Genomic DNA, 22,274 nt, shown 5'->3' on the forward strand with positions numbered 1-22,274 from the left:
TCAAAGACGACAGTCCAATTGACTTGCTCAGCAAAACAGACTGCCCTCTACTTAATTCATTCATCAGCACCTTGGAAAAACTCCTTTTCTAGCTGGTTGCTTATACTCAAGCCCTGAGGAAAATGACTCAGTTTCTGCTGATACGGCTGATTACAGATCATAAATCAAAAGCAGCATTACTCAGCATGCAGAGAAGCATTATAAAGATACTTCTTGCATTTCAGTAGATGAATTGAGTTATGTCGCTCTGCTAATGGCTTGGACAAAGCCAGGACAACATATATAATATCAGAGATATTGGTATGTAGAACAACACCACCTGACTGAACTGGTAAGATCTGGCTGAACTTAAGTTTCAATAGTATGGCACTTACCATCTCTGTACCGCCCACAACCTGGAAATACAGAGGGCAGTTTCCATTCTGGGGCTCAACAATTCCTTTGTGCACAGTCAACAAGACAAAAGCCAGCTTACTCTGTGTCTATTGCCACATCCAGCTGTATGTGCCTAACGGGGCCTTTACCTTAGCACCAGCCAATTCTTTCATCATGAAGAGGGAATCATCCGCTCTGTCGTCTTCATCATCATCATAGTTTGGGGAGGGAGCTCCCTCTGCACATTGCCGCAACAATCCTCCTCCTCCTCTGGGATCAAATGGGTCGACTACAATGGGCTCTGTGCCTTTGATTTCACAACGGCAGAAAGGACAGCCCTGACCTTCCGATTCCTGAAAGGAGTGGTGGGGAAGAGGAAAAAACCTATTAAAACCACCACTGTTATGGAAACAAGTAAAATGGACAGTAACTCATCAAACAAAGGAGTTTAGTATCTCTGTTCAGCAGGTGTATTTTGGTGGAGGGAAGGAGGGAAACAGAAATTAAGACTGCACTATAAATACAACATGATCCTTATTTGGAGTAAAACAAAAACACAGATTTTTGAAAGTCCTCCCACACACACCATTCTTAAGGCAAGTAGTTGCTATGTCACAAACAAGGAGGAAAAGGTAGGAGAGTCTAGTGAGTAGAACCAGTTTTGAAAACAGAGTCCAAAGTCTGCATCCTATGGGGACAAGACTTGAGCATCCTTTACAATAGGTTAAATAGATATATTGATATGAATTTCAAGCTAGACTTTCAGCTCCACTACCAAATTATCAGTATCCATAAGGATCTAAACAGTTCTGAGAAGAAGGAAGGAAAAGTTAAATCACCCCGGCCCAGACTAACTTTGTTCGAAAAGAGTGCACAAATGAGGCAATTCCCTACCTGCCATGCAGTGAGACAGGAGGTGCACATCAGGTGTCCACATGGCTCAATCTTCACGTCCTTGTCATTTTCAGCACAAATTTTACACAGCTGGAATGTGGAGCCCATCTCGCAGTACAATTCATATTGTTCCTTGAGGGAAGGAAAAAAGACGGTTACTCACCTTTGTAACTGTTGTTCTTCGAGATGTGTTGCTCACATCCATTCCAGTTAGGTGTGCGCGCCGCGCGTGCACATTCGTCGGAAACTTTTTACCCTAGCAACTCCAGTGGGCCGGCAGGTCGCCCCCTGGAGTGGCGCCGCCATGGCGCCCAATATATATCCCTGCCGGCCCGCCCGCTCCTCAGTTCCTTCTTGCCGGCTACTCCGACAGTGGGGAAGGAGGGCGGGTGTGGAATGGATGTGAGCAACACATCTCGAAGAACAACAGTTACAAAGGTGAGTAACCGTCTTTTCTTCTTCGAGTGATTGCTCACATCCATTCCAGTTAGGTGACTCCCAAGCCATACCTAGGCGGTGGGGTCGGAGTGAGAAGTCGCGGCATGGAGCACTGCAGTTCCGAAGGCCGCATCCTCTCTCGACTGCTGTACCAGGGCGTAGTGGGAAGCGAAGGTGTGGACCGATGACCAGGTCGCTGCCCGACAGATTTCCTGGATGGGCACACGGGCAAGGAAAGCCAGCGACGACGCCTGCGCCCTGGTAGAATGCGCAGTCACACGGCCCGTAGGGACATGGGCCAAGTCATAACAGGTCCTGATACAGGACGTAACCCAAGAGGATAACCTCTGGGAGGAGATAGGAAGCCCTTTCATACGGTCCGCTACCGCCACGAAAAGCTGGGGGGATTTGCGGAAGGGTTTGGTCCTCTCTATGTAGAACGCGAGAGCTCTACGGACATCCAGCGAGTGGAGCTGCTGCTCCCTGCCTGAGGAGTGAGGTTTCGGGAAAAAAACCGGGAGGAAAATCTCTTGGTTGACGTGGAAGGCTGAGACCACCTTGGGTAGAAAGGCAGGGTGTGGTCTAAGCTGCACCTTGTCTTTGTGGAAGACCGTATATGGGGGGTCTACCACAAGGGCTCGGAGTTCTGACACCCGTCTAGCTGAGGTGATAGCTACTAGAAAGGCAGCCTTCCAAGAGAGGTAAAGCAGGGAGCAAGTAGCTAACGGCTCAAAGGGGGGCCCCATGAGCCGGGACAACACCAGGTTAAGATCCCAGGTTGGAGCAGGGGGACGGACGTTAGGGAATAAACGTTCCAGCCCTTTAAGGAATCTCGACACCGTCGGGTGAGAAAAAACGGAGCGACCGTCCGCACCCGGGTGAAAGGTGGAGATAGCTGCTAAATGGACTCGCAACGACGATAAGGCCAGACCTTGCTCTTTGAGGGACCAAACATAGTCTAAGATTTCGGTTACGGAAACTTCCATAGGGCGGACATTTCTCTCTACGCACCAACAGGAGAAGCGTTTCCATTTCGCCGAATACGTGGCTCTTGTGGACGGTTTCCTGCTGCTCAAGAGCACCTCTCTCACAGGCGTGGAGCAGCGCAGCTCGGAACCAGTTAGCCACGCAGGAGCCACGCCGCTAGGTGCAGCGACTGCAGGTCTGGGTGACAGAGAGACCCGTGGTCCTGGGTAATCAGGTCCGGATGAAGGGGCAGGGGAACTGGGTCGGCTACGGCCAAGTCCAGCAGCATGGTGTACCAGTGCTGCCTGGGCCATGCCGGGGCCACCATGATCACACGAGCCCTGTCTCTGCGCACCTTCAGGAGGACCTTGTGAACCAGAGGGAACGGAGGAAACGCATAGTACAGGTGGGTCGACCACTGGATGAGGAAGGCATCCGCTATCGACCCCGGCTCCCTGCCCTGAAAGGAGCAGAACGCTTGGCACTTCCTGTTCCCCTTGGACGCGAAGAGGTCCACCTGGGGATAACCCCACCTCCGGAAAATGGAGAGAGCGACGTCCGGGCGAAGGGACCACTCGTGTGACAGGAAGGATCTGCTCAATCGATCCGCCAGCGTGTTCCGTACTCCGGGAAGGAAGGAAGCCCTGAGGTGAATGGAGTGGGCTACGCAAAAGTCCCAGAGTCGTATTGCCTCGAGGCACAGGGAGGAGGACCTGGTGCCGCCCTGCTTGTTGATATAGTACATGGTCGTCGTGTTGTCCGTGAACACGGCGACACAACGACCCTGAAGCTGATGACAAAACGTTTGGCAAGCAAGGCGGACCGCTCTCAACTCCCTCATGTTGATGTGTAGCCCCACCTCCTCCTGGGACCACAGGCCCTGCGTCCGCAGGGTCCCTAGGTGGGCCCCCCAGCCTAGATCTGAGGCATCCGTTGTCAGGGATACCGAGGGCTGAGACGGGTGAAAGGGAAGACCCGCACACAATACGGACTGGTCCAACCACCAGCCGAGAGAATCTAAGACCTTCTGGGGGATTGTGATTAACATGTCTAACGGTTGCCTTGCCGGCCTGTAATGACTGATAAGCCACAGCTGGAGAGGCCTCATGCGGAGCCGAGCGTAGTCGGTCACAAAGGTGCACGCCGCCATGTGACCTAACAGGGTTAGACATGTCCTCACTGACGTCAACGGGGCTGACCGCAAACGTTGAATGATCGCCGCCATGGTCTGGAACCGCTGCAGAGGCAGCGAGGCCCTGCCCACAGTGGCGTCCAGGACGGCCCCGATAAATTCCACCTTCTGAGTGGGCCTCAGGGTGGACTTGTCTGTGTTTATCAAGAGGCCCAGACTCGCAAACATGCCGGTGATCACGCGGACATGGCTGTTCACCCGCTGTTCCGACGTGCCCCGAATCAACCAGTCGTCCAGATAAGGGAACACGTGGACACGGTTGCGCCGAAGATGCGCCACGACAACTGCCATGCATTTTGTAAACACCCTCGGGGCCGTGGACAGGCCGAACGGGAGGACTGCAAATTGATAATGAAGAGCCCCCACAACGAAGCGGAGAAAGCGTCTGTGGCACGGCCAAATGGCAATGTGGAAATACGCGTCCTGCATGTCGAGGGCGGCGTACCAGTCTCCCGGATCCAGGGATGGAATAATGGTCCCCAGGGATACCATGCGGAACTTCAACTTCACGAGATATTTGTTGAGCTCTCGCAGGTCGAGGATAGGCCTGAGGCCCCCCTTGGCCTTGGGGATCAGAAAGTAGCGGGAATAAAACCCCTTGCCTTTCTCGTTTTCCGGAACCGCCTCTATAGCTCCTTTGCTGAGGAGCGTCTGCACCTCCTGCCGAAGGAATTGCTCGTGAGAGGGGTCCCTGAAGAGGGACGAGGAAGGAGGGCGGGAAGGAGGAAATGAAACAAACTGCAGGCGGTATCCCGTCTGCACCACGCTTAAGACCCAGCGGTCCGATGTTATTTGGGACCACGCCGGGAGGAAAAACGAAAGGCGGTTGGAAAACGGGGGGGAAGGATCCATAGGGGAAACTGTTACTGCGCCCTCGAGCGCACCTTCAAAATGAAGGCTTAGGACCAGGCGGGGGTTTTGAGGAGCCTTGGTTCTGCCCCCCTTGGTTCCCCGACTGCCTGCGCCTCCCGTTCCTGCCGCGGCGCCTGTAAAGGTCCTGCCGCTGGCGGAACTGGGAAACCGGCCTGCGTTGTTGTTGTTGTTGTTGTGGCCGGAAGGGTCTGCGCTGCGTCACGGGAGCGTGCATCCCGAGGGACCGCATAACGACTCGGTTATCTTTCAGACTCTTGAGTCTGGGGTCTGTTTTGTCAGAAAACAGGCCCTGGCCTTCGAAAGGAAGGTCCTGTATAGTATGCTGGAGCTCCGGCGGAAGGCCGGAAACCTGCAGCCAGGAGATGCGACGCATCGTAACTCCTGACGCGAGGGTACGGGCAGCCGAGTCCGCAGCGTCCAAGGAGGCTTGCAAGGCCGTGCGTGCGACCTTCTTGCCTTCGTCCAAGATGGCCGTAAACTCTTGACGAGCATCCTGTGGCAGCAGCTCCTTAAATTTGTCCACTGCCACCCAGGAATCAAAGGCATATCTGCTCAGCAGGGCCTGCTGGTTGGAGACCCTGAGCTGCAGCGCCCCAGCCGAATACACCTTACGGCCAAGGAGGTCCATCCGCCTGGCCTCTCTTGATTTGGGTGCTGGAGCCTCCTGGCCATGACGCTCCCTATCGTTCACTGATTGAACCACCAGTGAACACGGAGTCGGGTGGACATGGAGATATTCGTATCCCCTAGAAGGGGCCATGTACTTCCTCTCGACGCCTTTCGCTGTCGGAGGGATGGAGGCCGGAGACTGCCAGATGGTGTTGGCGTTAGCCTGGATGGTTCGTATAAAGGGCAGGGCGACCCTGGTGGGAGCATCAGAAGAGAGGATGGTTACAATTGGATCCTCTATCTCCGAGACCTCCTCTGCCTGCAGACTCAGATTTTGAGCCAATCGTCTGAGGAGGTCTTGGTGCGCCCTGAGATCCAGCAGGGGGGGACTGTTGGAGGAGGTACCCGCCACCGCCTCATCCGGGGAGGAGGATGATGAGACCCCAGGCACAAGAGCGTCTAACTGAGGGTCTTCCTCAGCCGTCGCCTCTGCCTCCGGAGCCACAGCGGAGTCCTGCTGCTTGGACCCTTCCTCCCCTTCCGGGGAGGGAGGGGGGCGAGACAACGAGGCTTCAGGGGCTCTACGCTCCGCAGTCGCCGGCCTTGCAGGGAGCTGCTGGGGGCCCTGGGCCTGGTGGTACGCCCAGGGTGTCCAGAATCCCCACTGTTGTGGGCCTTGGTCCTGCAGCGGCGGATCACCGAACAGCGCCGCCTGCCGGTCGGTGCCCAGCGCATAGCCGCTGTCTGTCTGGGAGGATACGGACGGCTGTCTCGAGGGCCACGGTGGGGCCGACCCTGGATGGTAAGGGTCTGCGCGGGCCGGCACGGAGGATCGTCTCGGTGCCGGGGACCGGTGCCGGGAGTCATATCGGTGCCGGGATCGGGATCGGGACCGGGATCTGTCACGGTGCCGGGATCCTGATCGGTGCCGGGCGCCGCTTCGGTGCCGGGACCTGCCACCAGCTCGGTGCCGGGAGGTCGACCGAGACCGGGACCTGCCACCAGCTCGGTGCCGGGAGGTCGACCGGTGCGGCGAGTAGCGTCGGGACCTGCTCCTGGAGTCGCGGTGCCGGTGTCGACTGGAGCCTGACCGCGACCGTCTCGATGCCGACCGGTGCCGCGAGTGCGACCGGTACCGCTGAGGGGAGCGGTGCCGGAACTGCGAGCGGCGTCGGGATCTGGAGCGCCCAAGACGTCGGGACCTGGATCGCGAACGACTGTCTCTGGGCGGTGCCGACATCATGGGCTTGCCTCTGGACACGACCCGCACCGGAGGTACCGGGGGTGGCAGCCGAGTGGGCTCAGTCAGGGCAATAAGGTCCCGAGCCGAGGCGAAGGTCTCCGGTGTGGATGGGACCACTATCTCAACCCCAGATCTCATGGGGGAGCTCGGCGGCACCGGACTCAACGGACCCGCCGGGCCCGGAGTCAACGGTGCTGATGGTGCCGGCGGCGCCGCGGCCGATGTCGAGGCCGGGCGCTCTAGCCGGGTCTGCCTGGCCGGAGTATTAGACTTCGACGGCCTTGGCTCTGATTCCGGTGCCGGAGAGGGTCGGTGCCGAGGAGTCTTCTCGGTGCCGGAGCGATCCGGTGCCGGTGCCGCTACCACGGCCTGCGAAGCCGTCGGGTCAAGTGCCGCCTCCATTAGGAGAGTTCGGAGCCTTTGATCCCTCTCCTTCTTTGTCCTCGGCTTAAAGGCCTTACAGATGCGGCACTTGTCGGATCTGTGCGATTCCCCGAGGCACTTCAGGCACGCTTCATGGGGATCGCTGGTAGGCATGGGCTTCTTGCAGGCCGCACACTGCTTGAAGCCCGGCGAACCAGGCATGAGCCCGGTGCCGGGTGCCGGGAAGGGCTAAGCCCCCGGCGAAGAACTACTTTACAACTAATTAACTTAACTATCAACTTAACAAACTAATTAACAACTACAATGGAACTAGAGATAAACGATAGATAACGATAGATAACTAGGAGAGCTAGGGACGTGGAGGACAGCTATGCCGCGCTCCACAGTTCCAACGACCGACACGGCGGTAAGAAGGAACTGAGGAGCGGGCGGGCCGGCAGGGATATATATTGGGCGCCATGGCGGCGCCACTCCAGGGGGCGACCTGCCGGCCCACTGGAGTTGCTAGGGTAAAAAGTTTCCGACGAACGTGCATGCGCGGCGCGCACACCTAACTGGAATGGATGTGAGCAATCACTCGAAGAAGAACAGAGATAATTCACTCTGGAATATAATGTGCCTCATTAGTCAAAACTACAGGAAATTCACCCAAATATTCACACAGAGGAAAAAAAAAAATCAATATCACAGCATCAAACCACAGCTCAACAGAAACAGATGTTCGCAAAGGGTACATTGCAATTTTATGTGCTAGAGACTTCTGTCAAGCTCTGAAAAAAATGGACTTGAAGCTATCCTAAAAGAGCCAGGAAGCCTTTCAGTATAGATCTTCAAGTTCAATTTAAGGACACACAGGTCAGGGATAAAAAGACATACAAGTTAGTGTGTCCTTCTGCCAGCATATTACTCTAAATAAGAAACCCAAAACTTATCAGCCCTAGATGGAGATGAAGCTTTGTTTGATATTTTCAATCTATCCTCCCCAACCCAGCCACTCAAAGATTTTTGAGTGTCTTACAAGATCTAATATAGCTGCTTTGTACACAAGGAACCAGTGTATTAAGCAGAAGAGGAGGCCTGAAAATGGAAGAAGTGGTGCTAGTTTGACAGGACAGAATCCTCCTGCTCACCTGTGTAACTTTAATGTGGTCCTGAGGTGTAGGCTCACATAAGCCCGTCAGGTCAGGATTCTGATTTCGACCATCAGGAAATAAGTAACTGCAACAAGTAAACAAAACATAAGTTTTAAAGAAAGGCACCTTTCTTTCTTCCTAAAACCCTATTTTATCTCTTTTAAAAAATGCAGAAGTCAACTATGCTTGAACACTGATCACTCAACAAAAGAAAAGTCTGCCTATAGATTCAGCTTGGTATCACCTCATAGGGGCACTTTACCATGCAAAGATTGAACATCTCAGTTCTTTTGGAATCCAAGGTCCTTTGTTTTGAAAAAGAACGTTCAAACCAGGGAAAGCCCCCTAATATACCAGATTTCATGGTTTCCCTTTTGCCAATCATCAAATGATTAGGTTTTTTTTTAAATAAATGGCACTCCCAGCCCTCAATCTTCTCTTCTTATAAGACCCACCCTGCAGTGATGTCTTAATGATGAAACTGTAATGCCCGAAGAAAGAAAACTGACGTCATAACTCATAATCCTAATTTTTGTGACATAAGTATAGGGTTAAATCGAAGAAGAGGCTAGGCTGACAGGAAACTACAAGCCAGACATGTACCTTCAACAGTGGCACTAGGAAGTAGAGACGAGCAATGAAAAAAATGGAGCTCTCTATGAATATTCTCGAGAGTCAAATCCCCTCCTTTAGAAGGTAGTTCAGTAAAGCAATTAAGCTTGTGAGCAGTTTCATCAATCTCAACAAGACAACTAATATGTTTAAAAAGGGCTTTGCTGATTCAAGGCTTAAATAAAGAGGAAGAACTCCGCAATGTCCACCCACACAATGTCACTATCAATGGCATGAGTGCTGCAAAATGCTGCACTTGCCACCAGACAGAATGACACATTACAGAATCCACTAGATATGTTCTATCTTCCCACTCATTTCAAAAGGTACATTAACCAGTGACAGGATTAAGACAGCTAAATCATAGGATGCACAGCAACAGGGTGCCTTGTACACTCACCACAGACTCAACAAGCACAACACGCTACAGGCTGAAGCGAAGTTACTTACAAGCCTTCCCTGAAGCCATCTATCAGCGCTTGAAAAAGAGGTTTGTTGTGGGGGATAGTCTGGAGGATGTTCCCATCTGCAGTGACGTAACCAATGGCCCATTGACCAAGTCGCGTACAGCTCAATCGGAATATATAACTAAAAAGAGACAAAAGAACAGAAACTCCAAGTCTGGGCTCGATCAACCAAAAAAAGTTAAGTGCCAAGTAGGTAGCCTCCATTCAGCTATCTCAAGATGGAAGATAAAGATGAGCTGAAGTAGCCGGAGCATTTCTACCAGCTTTTACCACTTTACTCACTTGTAGCTCAAAGGGAGAACCCTGCAGTCTGATACAGGTGAATGAAGCATCTAAAAACTCGTGTGTGTGTGTGTATGCTATTAAACACAGAATGCACAGTGATAAGGATGAGTGTCCTCACACTCGCTTGCTGTTTCAAATTGAAGTTTTTTAAAAGATTATACAAGGTCTTCATTTTTAAAAGGAGCTTGCAACCAGTAGTCTCCAGAGGCAAGATGCAGTAATCCTCTCCTCTACTACAGCGCACTATAATAGCAACCAGCAAAACACTGAGTAAGGTCCTTCTGTCAGGCCAAACCTCCACTGACACAGCAGGTGCTGCAAAAGTAACTAACTAGAGGAGTTAGCAAGAGCCCTCAAAAAGGCAACTGTTATCAAGCACTAACCTGCCAGGTTTGTGGATGAATTTCTGAAGCCGTGCTTTCACTTCATCGTAAGTTAGGAATGCCATGTAACCAGGATGAGTCACTGCTAGGCTATTCCAGTTCCTGAGCAAAGAGGACCATGGCTAAAGAAACAACATAAGAAATATCATTAACCATGCACTTCCAAGGTGTACTCATGCACGATTGTCCTTCATCTGAAGAGGTCAGTTCGTCAGTAAACTGTAGTTCTTATTGCAGGAGCTAAAACTTCGATTTACAATCAAGCAGCAATAGGATTTGAATACCACCCCATGGAGACAACACAAAATAGCAACAGGAGGGTGACGAACACTGCCAACATGCAAAGTGTAGCAGCAACAAAAAGGAAGCAGTGAAAGCCAGAAACATAGAAAGCAAGGTGTTTCAGTCGTAGAGACATTGGCCCTTTCCCCTTAACCACACAGGAAAAATGCCCTTAGCCAAGTCTTGGCATCCCAAGGACCCCTTTCCCCCACACCTCCATGATAGTTCAGTCAGAGAGGCTACAGTGGAGTTGCCTGTACGGTGATGGAACAACAGAAAGTATCACGATGCTTGGGGATAACAGTTTTCTAGTCTGCCCGTGCAAGGCTACGATTGGTGGCCATTCGGGGGGGGGGGGGGCAGTGGCAGGGAAGGAATGAGGTATAAATATTGCTGTTCTTTACTAGTACTAACAGAAAGCAAACTGTGCAACTCTGTGTACTCAGTTCAACTAGCTACCAGACCAAAACACAAAATCAAAGAACATTTTCCGCATCCCCTTTAGATAAGTGGAAGGATAGGCATCCTTAAAGGTGAGGAAGAATAGATAATTCAGAACGTTTAACAGGTAGGAAAAAAAACGGGGAAGAACCCACTGAGACATTTATCAACGTAGTAGTCAGAACACCCTTGGGAAAGAAATCCCAGTCAATATACCTTTAACGAATACCAAGGGATTAGCAATTCTGCTCACAAGGAAGGCAGCTCAGGAATGGCTACCACTCCCACAACCATTCTTGGGAAACTGAGAGGTGAGACAGGGATAGAGACAGGAATCCAGAAGATTAAGCAAAGAATTACAAACTAGAAACTATGACTCGGCTCTGCCACTGACATGTTGCCTGGCCTCAAGAAAGTGACTTAACTTCTGTCTGTAAAATATGGAGAGTGATACCTAATCTCACACGGGTGTGGTGAGAATATTGTCTGTACAATGCTGTGAATGGATAAAGCAATATACAAACGCTAAGTGTGATTAAAGTACATAAAGTCAAGAGAATAAGCTTAGCAGTTTCCAATACTAATAACTATAACTCCTCCTAACCCACTTTTCACATACTAGAGTAGAAAGAAGTACACAGTGTGAGCAGCTGCACTACAAGGCTGCATATGGGAATTTTTCAGTTAAACATCTTAATTACAATCCACCCTATCACATGGGAAAAATCATGTTAGAGCCAAAGAAGTAAAGGTTTGTTCTTGTAAATATCCAGTTGCACCATCAGAAGCTACACTCTTTATCCAAGTACTACTGGTGACTCTCTTTTTTTAGGTTTTCACCCAAAATTAATATTGATTCCATTCAACAATACAGATGTTTATTTCGTATAGAAAACACAATATGTTTATACAACATTGTGGTTGTGGCAACTCAAGAGCCAAGAAATCTGAAGTTCCATAGTGTCATTCTGACCTAAATACACCCCCATAGAAAAAAAATCCAATAGAAGGGCACAAGGGAGAGTTAGGGATGGACTGATGGAGTGAGCTTCACATTTCCTGGCTCACGGAAGTTTGTCACAACTTCAGTTTAAAACTGACGTTTAAAGTTGGAAAAAATTGATTCCAAGAGGGATATTGAAAGTGTGCTACAATTACAATTTATTTTTGGAAAGCTTCCCCTCGCCCCCTCCCTTTGGCAAGAAATATCACACAACGCTACCAAACAGCAGAGCTCTAAATCTTAAAGGGGAAAAGAAAAGTCAGTCTAATATTAACAGCGTTATTTAAGGCCTGGCTTACTCTAGTATGAAGGTCTACGCAGTAGGCTACATATATTTCAAATGTGTTTCAAGTGACTCACGTTCCTCTGCCCTTACCTGAAAGAGTCGGGTAAAGATATCAAATTCAAACACTGAAATGTAGTCATTGCATGTCAAGTCAATAGTCGACTTCAGGGCCATGGCCTCTAGTCCTGAACTGATTGGATGCACCTCATGCAAGGCCTGGCGGAAGGTCTTCCATGGAACAATAGTCCTGGTGGGGGAGGAGGAGGAGGGGAAAAATCGGCAAATGTGAAAGGAGCTCAGAAACATCGTCATGCAATGCCACAGTGTTACACTCTATATATTATATATACACACACAGGCACCCTCAGTTACAAAAGGAAAGAAAGACAAATCCAACTGAACTCAGAGAGAAAATTACTCTTGTAAAGCATGAGGGAGAAACTTCCCTGCATCACCAGCAAACAGCAGCCAAACAGCCATCTTTCCGTTCACTGCTCTGCACCAAGTAAAATCTTGGAATTGCAAGCCCAGCTCTGATCTCCCTTCCCCCCATCCCTTTAACGCCTGTGCTGCCGACAGTTCACACTGAAAAACAGCACATGCAGCACTTGCTATATGATGTCATTATTTGATCCATTTCATCTTTCAGAAGCAGGTACAGGAAGAGTTAATTTAAGTCTCCCTTGAGCAGAGACCTAGATAGTCAAACGACAACACACAGGTATCTAGAGAGATGATTTGCCTGACTGCAGCTGGAGACCAAAACTTGAACCTTCTATATAACTGAGTGTTTTTTCCTTTAGAAATACATAGTGGAAGCCTATTAAAAAGATCCCTGAGAAGAGTTTACCAATTTTCAGACTCCTATCTCTTGCTCAAGTCCAATTGGTTTCATTTTTTGACTCCCAGCTGTTAATCTATTAATTTATTATATGTGATGTACTAATCACACTGTTTACATGGTGTGTCTTAGTCAGAAGTCACTGTCCCATTCCATTAAGCCTTCTCCTCTAATATAGTTATTTCTAAAATTAATACAGTCGGTGTTTTATTAGATTTAAAAAATAAACCTGACATTTCATTGGCCTGTACCTAAATATACATTACACTTAACTTTCTCCTTTATTCCATCTTAACTTGGCCATTTTGCAAACTGAGCAAGACAAGCAATACATAAATGCTAAAATATTATTAGAAAGAAAAAAAGGATTAGGAGACTGGAAAGACTAATTGAAGGAAAAGCTAAAAGAACTTAATATGAACAGCCTGGCTAACAGACAACTAATGTGGGAAACACGATAACCATTTGCAGGCAGGAAGAAAGAGGAATTATTTAGGATGTCTGGAAGTTATGGGATTAATTAAGAAAGGGAAAGTTGAAGCTGAATGTCAAGGGAAACTTCATAACAGTAAAATTAATCCCCCAGAGAAAGTGGGGAAAGTCCCATCACTTGACATATTTAAATAAAGACTGGACAAGGAACTGGAAAATATAACGTAGGGAACAATCCTGCACTGGACCTTGGAGAATAGACTAGATGATCTAATAGGTCTTTCCCATCACTAATTTTATGGTTAATTTGACAAAAGATCATCATACTCCATAAATCAGAAGTCAAATTTAAAAACAGTTCACCTATGAATTTTGTTCTTGCATCTCTCATATTAAGCACATTTAGAAACTTACTTTTCCCCAAAAGCTTTTCTCCAGAACTCTGCAGCATCTGCCTTGGTGATCCGGAACGTATCTCCTTGGAATAGGCCACTTGGGAAAATGCCTTTCAGTTCTGCCAGCATATGGCTGAATATCAGGGACAATTTTGTCAGGTTACGCCTGCAAACAATTACAAAAGCAGTTTCTTTTTAAAAAGAAAAATGTGACTTTACACTGTTTGTGGGTAAGTCAGACAGATGCAGAAGTAGCTTGAAGGAATCCAGAAACACTATCCTCCGATTGAAAAATGCTCCCAAACAGGGGACTTTTCAAACATGCATTTATAGTTCTCAGCACATTTTGTCCAACACATAGCACTTACAGAGATTTATGTCAATAGGCCTTGACTTCATGTCTCGTGCTCAAGTCCTTACACCATGTTGCCTGTAAGGAATCCTACTTTTTAGTTAGGCAAAACTAAACTTAGGCACAGACTTACCACCAAAGTCATAAGTCTTATAGGACAGCACACCCTCTCCTCCAACCCCCACAGGAGTCAAAATAACACTCTTCCTGGCTGAGAGCAAGAGCCTAGAAGAAACTGATTGTGATGGCACAATAGAAACATGAGAGATGGTTCTCCGCTCCTGGATGGAAGGTGTGTTTATTTGCTTTCTTCCCTCACCCACCCTTTATGAAGGAAGGCTCCTTTTCTCTTCCTCCTCCCCACCACCGGGTGTTGGGAAGGCCAGAGCTTCAGACTAGGAATGGGGGAATTCCAGTAGTTTCTGTCCCCCTCCACATGGGAGACAGGAAAGAACTACTGGCATGAATGCTGGTGTCAGAAAGAACAGAGAGAGTGCTGCTTTGATTAATGCTTTTTCTAAAGATAATATAGGCAGATCACTAACGATCAGTGGGTTTCAGTAGCAGAAGAGCTGCTTAGCCACCACAGTAGGTGGCACAACAAGCTCCTCCACCTCAACACTAAAAATGCCTTGACTACTGAACCACCGTGGGAGTGGGATTCACTCACATGGAACAATTTTTTAAACATGTTATCTTTAAAGACATTATTGTAGGGTAATACATCCCTGAATGCAGTGTTAGTTTGGATGTACACTGGATGCACCTGCTATTTCTTCACTAATTTCTAATACTCATTGTTTTGATTAGTTCTGTGAATGATGCCATCTGTGGTCACTAAATTGGAACTACAGTTTTCAGCCAGATGTCCCAGCTCTGCTCATGTTGCCCTCCTAGACCAACTAAACTCATTCAAGTGCAAGCTCTGCCATCCTGGCTAACTTCAGAACTGGACTCCAGCTTCAGCCCGTAAAGAGAGCCAGTTACTTCTTTACTTTCCCACCTAATATCATTTTCAAACCTGTGCCTCAAAATTTAGAATGAGAAGATTTCAACACGAGTTAGAGTTTTCTTTTCCTCTAATATTCCCAGAATTCAAACACAAACTGGAGCCAATCTGTGCTCACTGAATTACCCCCACATTCACTCACCTGTTTTTTTTAATCCCCAATATTTTGGAGGTTTGTAAAGTCTGGAAAGAGTATTTCACTTTCCACATAGCCATAAAGAGTAAAAATGTTGAGTCCATTTGAAAGAGTCATTTTTTGCCACTTTGTACTGTTCTCATTCCGAAACATTTCATTTTCTGCCTTTGCCAATGAAGTTATTTGGCACATGTATGGAACATGCTAGTTTGGGATTAAAGGAATCCACTTTCTTCCATCTTTTTTCATGGGTGATCCCCAGCAGATGCTCAGCCTGAACACAAGTACCAGCTAGAAGGCGCACTCAGATGGTCTGCAGGAAGCAGCTCTCTCTTTAATAGTAGTCTCACAAGTTTACAGTCTTATTTAATATTACAACACCCAAGAGTTATGTTAAAGTAGCACAAATACACTGACCACATGGTTCTAGAAACTTGCAAGTCTCTGTACAGTTTTCTTTATTGTACAGAGGTCAGATAAAGGATACCTGAACAAGCATACAAATAGAGGGGAATACAGATTTACTTATTAAAGTGAAGAATGTTAGTGTGTGCATCTTGCTTTAGTGGTGCAGTATGATTTCAGAAGTCGGGGCAAGTGCAGGGAACTTACATTAACATTCAGCAGTGTCAGTAACTCAACCCTGCATTTTCAGAAAGCCGGGCTGCCTCTGCGAAAGTGAGAATTTTACTGGCAGCATTTCTAAGAAAGGAAAATTGTCAGTGAAAGTCTGGAACATATGCCAAATGTTGTGGCAGTACATAAAGATATTAACTGATGAGATACTGCTCACTGGTTGAATCACGTTTGTAACAAAGTAAACAATGGAAGTTTCATATAATTGAAATCAAGTTACAAGTATTAAGTGATATACAAAAAAAAAGTTCTGAAGATTTTTAATGCACGCATCTGACGAAATGGGTATTCACCCACGAAAGCTCATGCTCCAAAACGTCTGTTAGTCTAAAAGGTGCCACAGGATTCTTTGCTGCTTTTACAGATCCAGACTAACACGGCTACCCCTCTGATACTTAATGCAATGTGTTTCTCCTTTCAGCTGTCTGACAGTTTCACCTACTGTATTCAACAACATACATGAAACTGTAAAAGTGTTAGGTTACAAGTACTCAAAAGATAGTGAAAAGTACGTCATAGCCCCCACAACGTATAAAATTTTCAGAAGCACCAAAGTAACTCAGGTGCCTGGGACTTAAGCTTCTAAATCGCTCAGGTGCTTTTGAAAAATTTCCTCATTTCCATTGAGTAAAAAAAAAAAAGACAAACTCCTACAAAAGTTTTTATGCTTTCTAAAGCAGGCCAGAAGAACTAAGTATAGCTGGACTCTGTAAACCAGATGCCTTCCTATATGCTACCAGGGGCAATGGACTTGGTTTGAGTCCATAAAAAACAGTATGGTTTGGGATTTGGATCTCTACTAACGATCATGACGAGTTTTTTTGTTGACAGACCCTAAAAACACATTGACTGTAATCAGACATGGGACATAATGAGTTAAGGGGGCCCAGTCACGCAACCTGTTCCCTCCGACTGCCCACTGAGTTTACTGATCTTCTTCAGATTGTATACAGCATCTTTTTAATAAAACAAATGCATGATTAAAGACGTGTCTGTTTACATCATACATAGGAGCAGCGTGTGGAGGAAAGGGGTGCTTGTACTGTTCAGTGTGAATCTGCATTTTAATCGAGGATATGCCTAGCTGCTGAAGAAGAAGAGCATGTAACCAACGGAACAAATAAAAGCAAATGGAAAGTGAAGGACTGAACCAACAACATGGTCAGTTTCGCCACAGCCTGACATGGAAGAAGTGACCAAACTAACTCAAACCATCAGCAAATACAGGGAACCTTCTTGTAAAGTTGAAGTGTAAATCGTAACAGGAAAAGTGGTATCTCACCTCACTGCACATCACTGATGGAAAGAGTTTCCAGGAAAGTAACACCATAAAGTTGAGCAAGATGATTAGTTGAGCTAGCTTGGTAAGGTTAGATTTCTGCTTCTGAAGCCGCGTAGTTTGTAAGTATGACTCAGGACATACACACTGCAGTTTATGAAGGGTTGGGGGAAAATTTATGTCCTGAAAGACTGTTGACCTCCCTGTGGCTGGCAGGCAGGGTTATGAATGTTTGAAAAGGAACACAGTATCCTGACGTTGGAGCTGAACAAAGTTAAGTTTCAACACTTTTCAATTCTACTCTCAAATGCTGATCTACAAATTGTTTCCAAAACAATTCTACCAAGGTCTAGGGATTTATAATTTCAGCTGCAGTTGAAGTTATTGTCACTTTCAGACAAGCATCATTTAAATAATCAAAATGAAAGAAGGGAGGGGGAGCCCTTCTAACAGCTTCTCTGAACACCGTACTGAAACTTGCCATTCTTTGATATGTGGTGACCAACTGCTGAAATGTATCAACTGCCAGCGCTTGGCAATTCCACAAAGCAGTTACGGAAAGAAATTAAAAGTTACATCATCTTTGTAAAGAAATAATGGCCCAAATATGTGTTAGCAGTTTACAGCCTATCAAAGATTTGGTTGTAATGGTTATAATTTATTTTTAGTATTGGTAACACTGGCAACTCTCACCCTCACTGCTGCTTCAAACACAAAACCAAATACAAAATATTCATCCAAAACAAATGGAAATGAGGGCAGCAACTTTGATTCCGCTGATAAAGAGTACAATTTTCAAAAACACCTAAGCGACTAAAGTGTTTAAGTCCCATTGAAAGTCAATGGGATTTAGGTATCTCACTCAGGCATTTTAGAAAACCGCACCCAAAGCCTGCAAACATTGCAGAAGTTAGATCTCTCCACTACTTGTAGTAGATTCAGTTGCAACAGTAAAACAAAGCTTCAGAAGTAAATTTGCATGATGCTTCTATTCAGTGGTTACCATCAGGTTCAAACAGAAGTGTCTGCAATTTAGGGCTTGTCTACATCAGAAAGTTGCAGCGCTGGTGAGGGAGTTACAGCGCTGCAACTTAGGAGGTGTACACATCTGCAGGGCACCACCAGCGCTGCAACTCCCTGTTTGCAGCGCTGGCCGTACTCCCGTTTTGTCTCGGGTGTAGAGGATCCAGCGCTGGTGATCCAGCGCTGGTAATCAAGTATAGACACTTACCAGCGCTTTTCTTGACCTCCGTGGAATAAGCAGGTATCCCAGCATACCTGAGGAAGCCTCTGGTAATCAAGCTGGTCTCCTTCCCCGGCTTGCTCTCGCGTTCCCCGAACCCCGAGCAAGCAGGTCTCCTTCCCTGAGGTTTGTTGGGTGGTTCCGGGAACGCGAGAGCAAACCGCGGCGAAGCTGGTCTCCTTTTCCGGTTTGCTCTCTCGTTCCCCGAACAAGCAGGTCTCCTTCCCTGCGGTTTGCAGGGTGGTTCGGAGAACGCGAGAGCAAACCGCGGCGAAGCTGGTCTCCTTTCCCGGTTTGCTCTCGTGTTCCCCGAACCCCCGTGCAAGCGGGTCTCCTTCCCTGCGGTTTGCAGGGGGGTTCGGGGAACGCGAGAGCAAACCGCAGCGAAGCTGGTCTCCTTTCCCGGTTTGCTCTCGCGTTCCCCGAACAAGCAGGTCTCCTTCCCTGCGGTTTGCTCTCGCGTTCCCCGAACCCCCGAGCAAGCAGGTCTCCTTCCCTGCGGTTTGCAGGGTGGTTCGGGGAACGCGAGAGCAAACCGCGGCGAAGCTGGTCTCCTTCCCCGGTTTGCTCTCGCGTTCCCCGAACCCCCCTTGAAGCCGCCCAACAGCGCTGCAATGTGGCCACATCTAACACCACTTGCAGCGCTGGTTGCTGTAAGTGTGGCCACTCTGCAGCGCTGGCCCTATACAGCTGTACTAATACAGCTGTAACAACCAGCGCTGCAAAATTTTAGATGTAGACATGGCCTTAGATAGGACTCTATACTTCTGTTAGTGAGATTTTACCCAGAAAAAGAAGGAGAGAACAGTTTACTGCTGGGAAATTAAGCAATCTAGAGACTGAAGGAAGAAAGATTCAAAGAACTAATAACTTCTGCACTTACTAAAAAAACTCCAAGTATTTTATTAGCTAATAAACTTCTGCAGCTGTAGCCTGGAGCCTCTATTCTTTAGGTATGAGCAGAATGTTTAAAGATAGTTTAATAATGCATACAATTACACTTAAGTATTACTAAATGCAGGCTGGGTAGCTGCAGTGTGAATTGTGCTTTTAGCTTTGTTCCCTTTAATAGCGTCTACTCTCCCAGGGGGCAGCCTCAAGTAACTTTTATAGAGAGACTAAAAAGAAATAGCATAGTGAACTACAGTTCGATCAGATAACTGAGTAAGTCAGACAACTAATATGTGCTGAGCCAGTTTTAAGCCCCGTGGAAGGTTTTGAAGACTGAACAGATACTTCGCTTGATTCTCCTTCTCCTCCCCCTCCCCTATGGTTATGCTACTTCCTTCCCACTTAATGATTGTTTCTGCTCCACATGTCTCACAGGAAGTCAACAGGTCAATCAAATACTTCCAGTCCTACTGAAATCCTTCACAGTGGCCTCTCTATGGGCCTCAGCGTCTCCCAGTTTGGTTTGCTGATGCTGGTCCCCTCTGACCTGTAGCAGGCTCGTCCTTTCCGGTTTCCTGTTTGTTGGATGAAAGCACTTTTCCACTATAAGAGCTCAGTCTTGCAGAACAGCAATAGAGGCAGACTTTAATCTAAGTAGTTCTTTAAAGTTACATTTTACGCTTATTTAAATTCCACAGAGTTACAAAACAAAACCCACCTCTCTGCACAAATAGCCAATGACTGCTGCAGTTCATAAACTGCCTTTTATACAAACCTTCCTAAAACTAGGATATCACTATCCTCTTGCTAATTTATTCCAATACTCCCTCAATGCTAACAAGAGCCTGGCACTGGTGTAACATTATGTTTCTGTGCAGCAGTCTGCATCAGAAAGACTGTTCCAGAGGACGATTTATACAGTTCGCACTGCCACGCATAGCATTAATGCTATAATAGTTTGAAGTGGGCATACATTACTATCATCCTGGGAAGCTTACTGCATTGAAAGTGCACCAAAGTTCCTGCAGCATGAAAGGAGTTAAAGGATGCAGTATAAGGTTAAGCACCTTAGTTGATTAGTCTCAGAGTTGGTATGGCAACACCCATTTTTTCATGTTCTCTGTGTATATATGCACATCTTCCTACTGTATTTTCCACTGCATGCATCCGATGAAGTGGGCTTTAGCCCATGAAAGCTTATGCTCAAATAAATGTGTTCGTCTCTAAGGTGCCACAAGTACTGACGGTTCTTTTAGCATAAGGTTAGGCAATTCCAGAGCTCTTCATTTCTCCTTTTTGAAATTTTCTTGTAGACTAAACAGTTGCTTACAGCCTGATTTTCAGAAGTTCTTAAGCACCTGCAGCCTACACTGAGGGACACTTGGGTTGAGAGTTCTCAGCACCTCTGAAAATTGCACTCTGAGTACCCACCAAGGGATATTAAAATACTTACCAAGTTCAGGAGCTTCAATAAACAGAGTGCATTTTCACATGTAGCAATGTTTATGTTCACATAAAAATTGAATATGTACTTACAACAACAACGCTGGCTGTCAAATCTAAACTAAAAATAACTTGATTAACATCATAATTACAACATATTTTAGGATAAAATGCTCTTTAAAGTCATTTCATGAAATTGGCAACCAAGTTTAAGGCTCACAGAGATCATAAGTCAATAATTCTGACCTGAGAGTGTGGTTCTATGGAGGGAAACAATTGTGAGGAGTAAAACCAAGTTATTGTACAACTCCTGTCTATACAAAACTGAAAGGGAAAGGGGAGGCTCCATATTTTAAGTGGAACATTAAAAAGGGGCATGACCTGGAAAGGTGACTCATGACAACAAATTAGAAGCAATGAGCAAAGAGGTGCTTTTGAAAAAGCTCCAGAAAAGAAGAAATGAGACTTGAGAAGAATTCATTTTTACTCTAATGAAAGGTGAAGAAAAGAAGCCTGACAACATGCTGGAAGAGTCTGAGCTCTAAAAACCAAGTTCTTTAATGTATTTTTAAAGGCAACGAAGGTTCTTGAAAAACAAATCTGATGCAATTCTAAAACAAACCTTTATTGGCTCCTTATTTATATTATGAGGAAGACTTGGATATATGTACTGGAGACAGCCCATCTAGTTGATTTCCTTCCTGCAAGCATTTTGTTTACACAGTACAAGGGTCCATCATCAAAAAGGATGGCTAGAAAAGCAGAACACTGCGGGCTTGTCTACATCACAAAGTTGCAGCGCTGGTGAGGGGATTACAGCGCTGCAACTGAGGAGGTGTACACATCTGCAGGGCATCACCAGCGCTGTAACTCCCTGTTTGCAGCGCTGGCCGTACTCCCATTTTGTCTCGGGTGTAGAGGATCCAGCGCTGGTGATCCAGCGCTGGTAATCAAGTGTAGACACTTACCAGCGCTTTTCTTGACCTCCGTGGAATAAGCAGGTATCCCAGCATACCTGAGGAAGCCTCTCTGGTAATCAAGCTGGTCTCCTTCCCCGGTTTGCTCTCGCGTTCCCCGAACCCCCGAGCAAGCAGGTCTCCTTCCCTGCGGTTTGCAGGGGGGTTCGGGGAACGCGAGAGCAAACCGCGGGGAAGCTGGTCTCCTTTCCCGGTTTGCTCTCGCGTTCCGCGGTTTGCTCTCACGTTCCCCGAACCCCAGTGCAAGCAGGTCTCCTTCCCTGCGGTTTGCTCTCGCGTTCCCCGAACCTCCGAGCAAGCAGGTCTCCTTCCCTGCGGTTTGCAGGGGGGTTCGGGGAACGCGAGAGCAAACCGCGGCGAAGCTGGTCTCCTTCCCCGGTTTGCTCTCGCGTTCCCTGAACCCCCCTTGAAGCCGCCCAACAGCGCTGCAGTGTGGCCACATCTAACACCACTTGCAGCGCTGGTTGCTGTAAGTGTGGCCACTCTGCAGCGCTGGCTTTATACAGCTGTACTAATACAGCTGTAACAACCAGCGCTGCAAAATTGTAGATGTAGACATACCCTTAGCCAGACAAAAAGGAAACAGCACTTCCCATGGATTGTGCTATTCCCCAGTATCACTAAAGATTTGTATTTTAAACAGTTTCTTGCAGCCCAGAGACTCCTGCTCAGTTGTGAAACACTGCTAAACAAGTACTGAATGTGTGACATTTTCCCTGCTTCCACAGAAGAATAGGTCAGGTTCAAGTTCATTGGTAATTATTTCACTGGTTG

The 22,274-nt window shown here is 47.2% G+C and overlaps 1 protein-coding gene across 1 annotated transcript in view; it reads right to left on the reverse strand.

The window, feature by feature from the left end:
• The window catches only part of CBL (Cbl proto-oncogene), a 66,925-nt gene that overhangs the window by 19,086 nt on the left and 25,565 nt on the right, over positions 1-22,274 (reverse strand). The window contains exons 3-9 of the mRNA XM_030538054.1: positions 13,554-13,700; positions 11,957-12,113; positions 9,855-9,976; positions 9,170-9,307; positions 8,105-8,192; positions 1,270-1,401; positions 525-728 (exon numbers count right to left, since the gene is read on the reverse strand). Of these exons, the coding sequence (XP_030393914.1) occupies positions 525-728; positions 1,270-1,401; positions 8,105-8,192; positions 9,170-9,307; positions 9,855-9,976; positions 11,957-12,113; positions 13,554-13,700 (988 nt within the window). The remainder of the gene's footprint in view (positions 1-524; positions 729-1,269; positions 1,402-8,104; positions 8,193-9,169; positions 9,308-9,854; positions 9,977-11,956; positions 12,114-13,553; positions 13,701-22,274) is intronic.

The sequence above is a fragment of the Gopherus evgoodei genome, chromosome 19 (assembly GCF_007399415.2).
Source record: "Gopherus evgoodei ecotype Sinaloan lineage chromosome 19, rGopEvg1_v1.p, whole genome shotgun sequence".
Lineage (NCBI taxonomy): Eukaryota > Metazoa > Chordata > Testudines > Testudinidae > Gopherus > Gopherus evgoodei.